This window comes from Chelonia mydas, chromosome 1 (assembly GCF_015237465.2).
Source record: "Chelonia mydas isolate rCheMyd1 chromosome 1, rCheMyd1.pri.v2, whole genome shotgun sequence".
Taxonomy (NCBI): Eukaryota; Metazoa; Chordata; order Testudines; family Cheloniidae; genus Chelonia; species Chelonia mydas.
The window spans coordinates 165,591,909-165,604,228 of record NC_057849.1 but is presented as its reverse complement, the minus strand read 5'-3'; the positions used below and the strand labels follow the sequence as shown (position 1 = coordinate 165,604,228).

The 12,320-nt window shown below is 42.3% G+C and overlaps 1 protein-coding gene across 1 annotated transcript; it reads right to left on the bottom strand.

The window, feature by feature from the left end:
• Positions 1 to 3,969: 3,969 nt before the first annotated feature.
• On the bottom strand, positions 3,970 to 12,101 carry ADAMTS1 (ADAM metallopeptidase with thrombospondin type 1 motif 1). The gene is made up of 9 exons (XM_037905548.2): positions 11,076 to 12,101; positions 9,513 to 9,859; positions 8,972 to 9,104; positions 8,384 to 8,551; positions 7,759 to 8,045; positions 7,383 to 7,569; positions 7,082 to 7,257; positions 6,037 to 6,212; positions 3,970 to 5,661 (listed from the first exon to the last, which is right to left on the bottom strand). Exons 1-9 carry the CDS (start codon positions 11,653 to 11,655, stop codon positions 4,920 to 4,922), a joined length of 2,796 nt encoding a protein of 931 aa, XP_037761476.1. The 5' UTR covers positions 11,656 to 12,101; the 3' UTR covers positions 3,970 to 4,919.
• Positions 12,102 to 12,320: the final 219 nt, after the last annotated feature.

The window sequence follows — 12,320 nt, the reverse complement described above, 5'->3', positions numbered from 1 at the left end:
ATCTGTCCTTATATCAGACTGTCTATCTCCCAGATAGGGGAGCCTTAACTGGTTTCCCAAATGCCACAGTTTGACATTCTAATTAGCTGGAGAGGGAATGTTACATATCCACATTCCTACCCAAACGCCCATCTGCTCCCTAATTTAGATACCCAAATTTGAAAATAGGGTTCTTTGAGTCTAGTAATCTTACAAGATTTAAGGCCTGACTCAAAGCTCATTGAACTCCACCAAAAGAGTCACAAAGACTTTGGATCACAGAACCTCAGTACCTGGAAACCTCATAGTGGACGAAGTTCACTACTTCAAGAAATATTCTTGTAATTGCTGTTACTCTCACTTATCTTCTGCTCTAGCAACAGATAAGCTCCTATCAGTAACTGAAAGATAGTGCGGTCTTCGGCTGGATTGGCACAGTATAGCAGAGAGCATTGAACTGGAGGATTATTAAGATAAACAGATTTAATTCATTTTGGCACTTTCAGGTAGCTATTCTGCATAAAATATTTTATGACTCATGGTTCATCTTCTGTGTCCACACAACTCAGATACACCTGTACATTTTCTGGCAATAAATCCAAGCTGGTGGTATTGCTGAGACAGGCAAGTTTAGCTCAGTTAAAATCTGGATAAATGTCCACCTCAACTGTCAAAGGGTTAAACTGAAAAAATGGGGTCTGAGGAAGAAATATCCTTGTAACTAGACTTCCCCTTCGTCTGTACCCAATTTCTAAAGGACTAAAAGCACACATTTTTGACATGGAATTAAATCTCAGTTTAAAAGGGGGTGGAGGAGAGGTGCAGGTAAAAGAGAAGAGAAAAGAGTGCCTGCTCATTATCTGCCTGACTGGAGAGGCTACCGGATACTCATACACCCAATGAACAATGGCAGGTATGACCCTAGAGGGAAACGGTATGCAGGTTACAGTGTTTATGGTGATTAACTCTGAATCTGTTGGGTGAGGAAACTAGTAAAACTGGGCTAAAATAGTCCATCTAGAGTTTGCCAAAGGCCTGCTCCAAAGCCAACTGAAGACAATAGGACACTTTGCATTGATTTAAATAACAGTTTAAATAACAAAGTGCTTTTGATACCTTTAAGGATTATTTCCTATGTTAAAATGTCCTCTAAATAAACACACAACCTGACTTTCTACCTCTCTCTTTCCGGACCTAATTTTGTATTAAATAAGTCAGTAATAATGTTTAGAGGCTCTTACTCAAAAAAGGTGCATTCACAAAGAATAGTGCGCAGACCAATCCTTTGCCATAAGCGCTATAAATTGGCGGACTCTTATTACAGAGGATATATTTAATTGCTTTGCAATCTCAACTGCCACACAGATAAATCACATCCAGTTTATTTTGCTTATTTTTCCTTTGCTGTGTCACATAAGAGAGTATCCTTTCATGGGGCTAGACTTTCTTTTAACTAAGTTTTTTAAAATCATGTAGTATTTGGTACATGCTTGTTCAGTAACCAAATCCCACTTTTTAAAAAAGAATGATTTTACAAGCCCTATTCCAGTGTTATAGCACAACTGATAAGAGTTCATAAATTGGTGAAAGAAAAATATTACAGCTGTGGTTTTCTAGCTAGAAAACTACAATTTAAAAATGGAATCCTGGTCCACTGAGCTACAAATTTCGGTAATGACCTGACCTTTGCACTGATGTGTTTGTGTTCATTGTGCCACAAACACCAGTATAGCAAATAGCCTATCATAACATTTTATTGCTTCATTTTGTTTTTATGAATCAAATATAATCGTCATTGCCATGTATATCTTTAATTCTAATATAGAACAAATGTTGAGAATCCCCCCCACACCTCATTTACATCTTAGCTAAAGATACTGACCATTCTAATCATTAGAGTGCCCACATAATATGAGCATAGGCACTTTAGAAATGTATAGAGAGAAATAAAAGGTCTTATGAAACTTTTTGCAACAATAAGGATCTGCTGCATTCAATTTTATTGAGCGCACTTCAACATGAAAGAGTGTGCGTAAAATATAATTTCCCTCTCTAAAAATGTCTTTTCAGCCTTTTATTGGGAGTGGGGAGAGGATGTCAGCACCATGGAATGCCTTTAATCGACATAGGTATGCTTGTGAGAAACAGTTTCCTCTGTTTTGTTAGCCCTACACAGCTCACTTATTCTTGGTTGATGTATGTAGTATTGGGTAAGGCACTAATTACCAACCAGAGATCTTGGGCCCAAGCCCATTCCTTAGCTACAGCACATTGCTGGAATTTTATTACTAAAACTCACTGGGTTCACAAGTTGATAGCATGAACTGTGCCAGTATAACTAAGCACTTAGGCTATGTGCAGTTGGTATTTGTTAGAAAATAAATTTGATAGGGAGGAGAGGTGCAGTGTAAAATTAAAACAGACTGTCTTTTTTGCAAACTGCTGTACATTTGATTTCTCACCCATCAACTGTGGTGTTTTTTTTTAAAAAAAAAGCTATGATTTAATGTTAGTAGAAATAAGATACACTAAAACAATATTTACTCCTACAGTTCTCATGGCAAGACCATGGAATTAAAACCACAAATAAAAGTTAAAATATTTTGTAGTGTTTATTTCTAACCATCACATTTAGTGCAAATTGGCCAGCATAGCAAGGAAAAGGTACTATGTTGCACAAGGGGTGAAATCCTGGCACCACTGACTTTAACAGGGACAGGATATCACCTGTGGAGTAACAGAATTACTGCTTCACAACACAGAAGGACAAACATTTGTCAGGGCACCTTTAATAGGATACGGGGCCAAATTTTACTTTCCCTTAACAGATGTAACTTCAACTGGATTTCAGAGAGCAGTGAGAGGCCTTCAATTTTCACACTGGGCATACTCCTGCTCCTTTGAAAGCCAAAGACAAAAATTCCCATTGATGTCAATAGTAGTTTTTCCTCTTGAGCTCAGTGGGCATTGAGTCAGAGTTAAGGGAGTAAAATTCAGTTTCTGGATGTTTAAACTCCGATTTAAAATGTCAACGTTATTGAGCATGTTACAAAAAATGTTAGAGCAGTTCATTAAAAAGGTATTTCTAATTAAAAGAGTGCTTATCATACCCTCAAGAAGTTTGCTTAAGGGAACGTCTGACTTTTGGTTAATTATTATTATTATTAACTTAAATGCATCTTTCCCAGTAATGCATTTTAAAATGTTAAGTACTACATGAAAATTAGCTAGTTTTGTAGAAATTTTGCTGGTTACAAACACAAGCTGACAGAACAAGTTCTGTCCCATCCATAAGCCCAATTAAAATCAAGAATATCAATTAACTCATATTCCATTTTTTCCCCTCTAAAAAAATGAAATAACTGCTGTGCACCTTGTTGGTGTTTAAAGAACAAAACACAAGATTACTCTTTTACCATGGCATAAGACATTATGGGAAAAGTTTTCAAAAGCACCTATAAAACTTAGGCTCCTAAATCCCTTAGTCACTTTTGAAAAGGTTACGCTAGATTTCAGGTACTTTCACTGGAGTAAAAATCAATATATAAAGTAGAAATAAAAACACTCAAATTCAAAAATTCATAGTGTTCATTTATTACCTCTAGTAACATATTATACTGTATAAATACTCTATCCTTGTTATATGTCCTTTTAAAAAAGCGATAACTTAAAAGATCACAGGAAGTATAAAAATAAATAGGTTTATTATACGCATTTATTACAAACTATAACCCTTCCCAGAAGGTAAAGAAATATAAAATACTTATAAAGTATATATAATCTATAGTAATATATTTTACTATATACATATGGAAAGCCATATTCTCTCATAGTCTATGGACTGGCACAAACTTTTAATTACGCAACTGCTAATGTACTGCTGTGGATGGACCTGCTATCCTTCAGCTTTGTCTTTCCCGCCTTATAAAAGTGATTTGAGCACTATAAAAATGTCATATATTAGAGATTCCCATTCATACTGGGAATTTCTTTCCTCTGATCTGTCTCTAGCATAACACAAACAAGTAAGCTAGTATTGGCTGGAACATGGTAAAAAGTTAGAACTTGAGACAGCGCTCAAATCTTCACTGTCATAACTTTGGTTGACAGTATGGTAGAACCAAAGAAACCAGTGGTTTGGTCAGGAAGCACTAAAAGCAACAACTTTTAGACAGAACCTGCTCCATGGAGATTGCCACTTATTCCAGCTTTGTAGGTTACACATGTCACAATGACTACATCGGCATGGATGAGAAAAATGGATAGAAACATTGGGTGATACAAAGATGCTTAAAAATAGAACATTCTAGTTGTCTGCAGGTTAAGTCAGAGTGATTTTTCTTGATATTTTTGACTCTACTTGTGGAGAATATGGCTTTATTTTTATATAAAACTAATCTCTGAAACAATAGCAGCCATGAACAATGTAGTTGAAACTCCTTTTCTAATCCTGTTTTTTGTCCTTTGTGAGGTAGGTAAGCCTTGACCAATTATTTTAAGCTTAGATAAAAGCTATTTTCTCCCTCCTACCCCCACCCCAAGCCACCCACGTAAAAAAACCCTAGGGACTTGAACAGTACCACAACACAAATCTAAGGGGGGTGGGGGGAATCTGAAATGTTTACTTAAACTCAGTTTGGCCCCTGCTTATATTTTCTTTAACTTGTAACTGACTTAAAAAGGAAATTATAATGCCTTAGGGCTTTATCTACTGAAGATGAAAGAGTTAGTGACATTGGCTTGCTAAGCTATCAAATCTGCACTTTGCAGGATATTTTTATGATGCAACACCACCCTAAAATTATTTTTACTGTCCCTTCTCAATGAATCCTCACCATGCCCTTTATATGCAAGACACACATGCTACCTCTAACTCTCTTGTTTTCAGTGCACTGTTCTGGGAGAAAAAAAAATCTTTAGCTTTCCCAACTGGATACTGTTTAAGTGCACTTTGTAACATTGCAAAAGTCTATTAAATGTTTAGGTTTCTTTGAAGGGTCACAGCTTTCTTGTGGCAACATACTGCCATCGTAAGACATACATTTTAATAATCTCTTCTTGAATCCTTTCCCACATGTCTTAGAACATGGTGACCAGTCTCCCAATTGCCACTGTGGGCAGGGCATGTCTGCACATGGTCGGAGATCATTTGGTTTGAGTTCTTTCGCACAGTCTGTGGCAGACTGCCCATTAAGGTCTCTGCATTTGACAGATCTTCTTTGCCAACCGGACCCACATGACTTTGAACATTCTCCCCATTCTTCAATAACCCATTCAGATAAGATCGTCTCCTTGATGGCATTAAAAGATTCTTTCTTTTTGCTGGAAGCTTTCTCAGACCCAGACTGTAGTGGTTTCTTCACAAAATAGGTATATTTGATTTTAGGTTGAGGTGAGTCACCCACAGTCAGAACCTGGATAGTTAAAGGTTCCATCAGTGGGCTGAAACTGCGGATTCTTTCCAAAGCTGCAGATGAGCCACTGTACCTCAAAACACTGCCTTTATGAGTAATGTCTTGTTCCAATGTCGATAGAGTGTAGTCACCATTAAGAATATATGTGCCATCAGCAGCTTTAATAGCAAGGAAACTGCCATCGTGTCGTGAACCCCTGTTATTTCGTTGCTTAACTTCAAGATTGGTTGCCCCAGCAGGAATGGTGACAACATCATGATAACCAGGTCTACAGGGAACAAAATGCAAATATTGAGTCCTTAGTCTTCCACTGATTAAGGCTTCAATTTAGCAAAACACTAAATTTTGAGCTTTACCTTATGCACATGCTTAAGTCCAATTAACTTCAATAGGCACAAGCATGTGCAAAAATGCTTTGTTCAATCATCCTAAATTACTGCTACAATACAGGAGGTCCTTGTATGATGCACTTAATTTAATTAGGATTTTACTTTGAAAAATTATAACTAATCAACTGATTTTAAAAGATTAGTTTTCAATTCTAAGAGTAAACTGAGCCAATACCTGTCTTTGAAACAGAAAGATTATTTTGCAAGATATTAACTGTTGCAGTTCAAAAGAGGAACAGTATTTGTAAACTCACTTTGCACTAACGAGAGTGCCTGACACTTTCTTGCAGGTAGATCCATTGCCTCCACAGATACCACATTTGTCATATTTCTTACTGGAGCCTATCATACGATCACAGCCAGCCTTTACACATTGCCCCTGCACACAGACAGAAGTGGAATCTGGGCTACATGAGGTGCCATCCACAACCTTTAAAAAAGTTAAAAAGTAATAGTGCCTTTGATTAGAACATGGACATCTTATTTGCAAACACAGATAATAAAATTAAAATATGGATGCAACATGTCCCCCACCCCTTCATATTCTGAAGATAGCAACTGTTGAAAGTAAAACGTATTCATTTAGAGTATGCAGTGCTACTTCATTCCACTTACAACACTAAAATGCCATGGTAACATGAGAAATTGATTTAATGTCAGTGTTCATCAAAAGGGACAACTTTAAATTGTTTAAGCCCATATAAGGAAGGACATTGCTTCCTAAAGCCAGTTGAGTCAGTCTTGGGCCATGAAGTGTAAGGACTGATAGCCCTTTCAACAGTATCCTACCTAGCAAATAGCTGTAGAAGCTAGTCTTAAAAGCGTATTTATTCCTTAATCTTGCTAAGCCATTGGTTCCCAGTTCCACTGCCTAAATATATTACATTAAAAAGTATTTCCTTTTGACCGTTTTAAGATGTTAGCCTTTTAGGAATATGAGACAAAGAGCGGATATTTAACCTGAAGCTGAAGGACCTATGAAAAGTTGAATAAAATAACAGAAAACACAATGTTCTGTAAAAACTCCAGTGTAATAAAATGTGATAAGTATGTGAGTTTAAAAAGCTGTGACTGAGTTTGAAAGAAGCATGTCCACATATTTAAATCTAGTTTGTATTGACGGGATTAGACTACTTGTAGAACAGAGGAAGGGAAAATCTGGCTAAGATGTTTTAAAAGCTTATGATTAAAATATTTTAGTTTGCATATCCTTTGACTCCACTTTAAAAAAATAAATAATCAGAAAAGGTAAGAACTCCTGCTTAAAATGTAATGTACAACACATATTTTAAAAAATACCTTAGGTTGCAGAACAAAGAAATATCCGGTGCCTTTTGCTCGGCAGACAAGTTTGCATCTATCCTTTGGAGAGACTCCAGCAAACTTGGGTGTCCATTCCACTGCAGGTCCACTTCCAAAAGGGGATTTAGAAATGTCATTGTGTATTTCACACTGCTCTTCTCTGAAGGTTTTGCCTATACATAGGAGAAAAATTAGTTAGACATTAGATCTTCATCTTTAATTGTCGTGCCCCCCCTCCCCCATCTCTCCTGCCCCCAACATCCCCTTCCTCCATGTCAAAGATCAACTCCCAACTTACCATTATTATCTGGACAGTCCTCAATATTACACGATCGGTATTGCACCCGTTTGCCTTCACAGTACTTTCCTCCATTCTTTGGAACTGGGTTATCACACTCTCTAAAGGAGTACTGCACTCCACCACCACATGTCCTTGAGCAGTCTCCCCAGGGTCCCCATGATCCCCAGCCTCCATGGACAGGGGTCTAAAATGATAAACAGCAAATTATATATAACAACCACACTAAAACTCTCAATTAAGTTGAGCCCCTTGCACAAGATTCCTTCTATGTTTTATTAGTTACCGCCCTCACTTTACTCATTATCAGAAATCAAAACTATGTATCTTGTTGAAATATTATTGCATATTCTAGATTTTTAAAAAAAATACTTACATCATAATGCTTCTTCTCAGTCTTGTTTACACATTTGCCATTCACACACCATTTCCCCTCTCCACAACTGGTGCCATCTGCCCAAGGAAAGTGTTTAGTTTGGCACACAAGCAATTCTCCAGAGATGCCCGTACACCACAAAGTTGTACACGTGCTGGCTGTGTCCGGACAATGTTTGGACTCATCTCCAAATGTAAATTGGCACTGCCTATTGGCATCATATAAAGTTCCAGGGAGATCAGAGGGAAGCTGTATAGGTTTGTGGGGCTTGTCCAGTAAACACTCACCTGGAAAAAACAGTAATTGATTAGCTGGTTTGAATGGGAAAAATGTATTTTATTTGTTCAATTGCACTTAGCTTTCTTGTTCAAATAATTGTTCAGCTTTCATTACACCAACAATTGTGTGAACCAGTTAAAGACTTCTTTAATGTTACTGGCAGCCAAGTAAAAACATAACCTTGTACTGGAGTTCTCTAACAGGAAGTGTTGTAAGGAGGGGACTGCTTCATTTTTAGTTTAGTTTTTTTTTTTTTTATTAAAGTAGGAAGAAAACAAAGATACATTTAGCTGCCACTTAAACGCTAAGAGTACAAACTTGAATAGAAAGCTTAATAAAAACTTACCATATCCGTTGTCCAAAAATGTTGTAATCATGTAGGCACTGCACGGAGACCAAGGTTGGCTTCGATCCAGATTGGAAAGCATAGACGCCATCATGTGGGAATCCCGGCTTAGACCATTAATATTGGCACACTGCTTTGCGTCGTCATGGGGCATGTTAAACACATGGCCTTAAAAAAAAAAAAGGGGGGGGGGGATTTTTAGGAAGTTTGTTTTATGCATTAGCAAATATTTTTTAAATGTTAGTCTTGAACTGATCACTGAAATGCATTTTAGATACTTAAAAGAATTATCTGAATAGTTCCAACATTTTAAACAGATGCCACCTTCTTTTTGCTTGTCTCATTTGCAAATCTAAGAAAGATGGTGTTTCCGCAATTGCAATCAAATCTACAGCTCCCACATACAGTTATCTGGCCAATCCTGCCTGACAATCTGCCATGTGCCATTGTCTCCTACTGACTGACTTTAGAAGGAGTTGAGGGCATTCAACACCTCACAGAATTGGGCCCTATTACATAATCAGATATTTACTTTATGGTATTAGACTAGTTTAAATTAATTCAAAGCTCATGTCAAAGGTGAATTACCTAGTTCATGGGCTGTTGTGAAGGCAGCTTGCAATCCGTCGTCTTCTATGATAGAGCAACTGCGGTTTGGATCACAAATTGTTCCCACATCAGCCATCCCAAGGGTATCACATGTCTTGGCACCACAAAGGTCCTTTAAAAGAGAAGGCAGTTTCATTTAACCCGGTCAAAGACTTAACCTTGGCAAGAATCATTCAGCCTTGGCAGTTTGCCTTTACTTATGGAAAAAGCATAAAGATTCAGAATTTCAAGATACTATGGCAAAATTCTCCTTCGCAACATGCAAAAATGCTTGTCCTTATTCCATAATTTCAGTGCTAAATATTGCTAAACAATCCATATACTAAAACAGCAGTATGCTGCATATAAAGTGCCTTTCATCTGAAATAAGATAACATTACAAAAAGGTGGTTAATTATTATCCCACTTGTTTGAGTCAATAATCTCAGACGACTGAATCTAAATGTGATTTTTCTGAAGACTGTAATTAAAAAGGTTAGGCTTGCTTTGTTTGTAAGAAGACGACCAAACTTTCCCTCACCTGTCTGGTAAAGAGGATTGCTGTGTCATAGTGCTCTGCATGTCGGTCACTGGGTGGATTGTGTTGCTTTTGCCAACTGCAGAAGTTCCTTAAGGTAAGGGCAGCATTAGAAGAAACATCAGGTCCCTTCTGCTCATCATAGATGACCAGAATTTTTACCAACACCAGACTAACAGAGTTTCGGATACTGGGATGCTTGTATAATTTGGCTGCCACAGACAACAGAGTCAAGAGATAGTGCTTCAATCCACTGCCATGGAACTCTGCCATGGACTGGTCTGCTACAAGCATGGTTTCCACATAGCGAGGGCTGGACACAAATCTTTTTTTCCGTGTGCTTCCAGTTTCTATATTAAAAAAGAAAAAGGGGGAAATTGCATATCAATAGCCTGGCCAGAAACATTACTGTAAATTATTATAAGGAACTAGAACAAAATACAGTAACAAACAAAATTTGCATCTAAGGCAGGAAATATTTTACCACATTATTACTAAAGGCAGAAAGACCTTAAAATGGAACCCGAGGCTTGTGAGGGCACACCTACTTAAAATAGCCGGTTTTTGACCTCTGAAACCTGAGCATCGTTAACATAATCTCACCCACTAAGTCACTTTTGCTGATGCAGTAAAGAGCAACCTTGGCCAAAAGCGTATGATGTGAGACCTTGCAAACGAAAGGGTGACTCAGAAGTCTGAATGAGATCATTGGGCTCCACGTGGAAAGCACAGTGCAGTACTCGAGGCTCCTGCCAAGCAACCCGATTGCTACCGGGACCCTGCAACAGCACCGCCTCTTACTCTAGTAGGACACCGTGCCCTCGTCTGACTTTCAGTTCCACTCCTCTCTCCTCCCCCTTCCCATGTGCTGTTCCAGCCAGATGATGAAACTCCCCCATTCATAGGCCCTTTCTGGGCTGTCAGGCACTGTAACTTTCCCTCTGTTTGCTACACACCTGTGTCAGAGACACGAGTCGTTTTTCTGAATGAACATACTGTACACTAATTACTAGGGGGTGGGATTCTTTGTACCAACATTTACAACAAATGTGCCTCTGCTTGGATCTGTATTTTGTTTACGCCCCTATTTGGTGAGCCAGAGTCTCTCTTCATTTGCACCAGCGTAACTCAAATGACTTTAAAGGAGTTATTTGTGATTTTAGGCACATGCAATTGAGATGCCAGCCTTGGCTACAGTTCATCCATGCACACACTCTGTATTTGTAGAGCGTATGGTTTTTCATTGCACTAAACTTCTGTCCTTTTCCAATCCAACCCGCAGTACAGCTAGAGGTTACCGAGGGAGAAATGCTTAACGTGCTGGAAGGGAGTACAACAAAGAGTTCCCCATCCCCGCCTGCAGGGATGTGCTCGGAAGTGGAGGGTGGAATTGCCAAAAGAGCCAGAGGCTCTTTCGAGAATCCCTCCCCAGGGTCTGTCTCTCTCCAACGCGCACGAGATATTCACGCCCCTGAGGACGTGTCGATTTCAGGTCATCAGCCTGAGGCTTCTACGAGAGTAATGGGAGAGAAGCTGCACCACGGGAGTCAACCAGGGTCCTAGTACCTGTCTGGCCCACGGGCGCCTGCTGTCCCTCTGCGGCCCGGGGGAAGCTCTGGTCGGTCACCCCGCACTTGGAGCCGCCGCTCGGGCGGACGCTGCTCTGGGGCCGCCGGCGCAGGAGGTGGAGCTGCGGCTGGGAGGCGTTGGCCGGCTGGACGAAGTACTCTTCCCCCTGCAAGTAGAAAGCCCCGCGGAGCCCCGCGCAGAGGCTGAGGGCGGCGGCAGAGCTCGGGTCCCGGTTGACGGTGCCGGAGTAGAAGCAGCGCGCCAGGTCGGCGGCGGGTGGGATCCCGAGCGAGGCTCCCTGCTCCGGCACCGCCGCCTCCTCCTCCTGCCGGGGCCGGCTGCCCAAGGACTGCAGCCTGAAGTCCGGAGCCAGGAAGCTGCTGTCTGGCTCCAGCTCCAAGCTCAGCCGCTTCCCGAAGGCGTCCAGGCGATAGAGCCTCTTGCCAGCCGGCTCGGCCGCGGAGTCCAGCCGCACGGGCACGATCAGCTCCTGCTCCTCCCGCGGCGCGGGGCTGCCGCGGGCGCCCGGCGGGCAGAGGCAGAGCAGCGCCGCCAGCAGCAGGGGGGCGGGCCCCATGCTGCGCGCCGGGGCTCGGGCGGGGAGGCGCAGGGGGAGCGCAGGGAGCAGCCGGCTCCGGGGCGAGCCGCAGGCGGCCGGGAAGAGGCTCGGGGGCAGGAGCGCAGGCAGGGGGCTGCAGCAGGAGCGCGGCGCGGTCTCGGAGTCCCTACAGAGGAGGCGCTGCCCCTGCCATGGCCGGAGCGCAGCTGCAGGGTGGGGAGGGAGCTGCGGGGCGCAGGAGCTGGCTCGGCTCCCCCCGGCTCCTGGCGCTGCCGAGAGAGTTGGTGGCAGGGGAGGCTCCGGCTGCCGGGCTCGGCGCGTCTCCTCTCCGAGTCGGGGTGCAGCCGCTTGCACGTCCGCAGCCCTGCCCTGCGCTCGGGCTTGCTGCGGGAGAGGAGGGGGGCGTCCCGTCTTTGCAAACTCCCTGGGCTCCGAGCGCCTCCGCGGTGCGGCGTGAGTGCAGGAGCCGGGGCCGCCGGGGCCGCCCTTTATGGGATTTGCCCGGGCAGCCCCCCCACAGCTGCCCCCGCCAGGCACCGCCCCTAGTTCCGAGCGGCTGGAGCGCTGAGCTCACTCTGCCTGCGCAACCGTGCGGCGGCTGCACCCCCCCCCCCCCCCGCTCCCGCCGGGGCCTCGGGCGGAGCTGGGGCTGCCCCACACGGAGCGGGGTGAGCCAAGCCGCC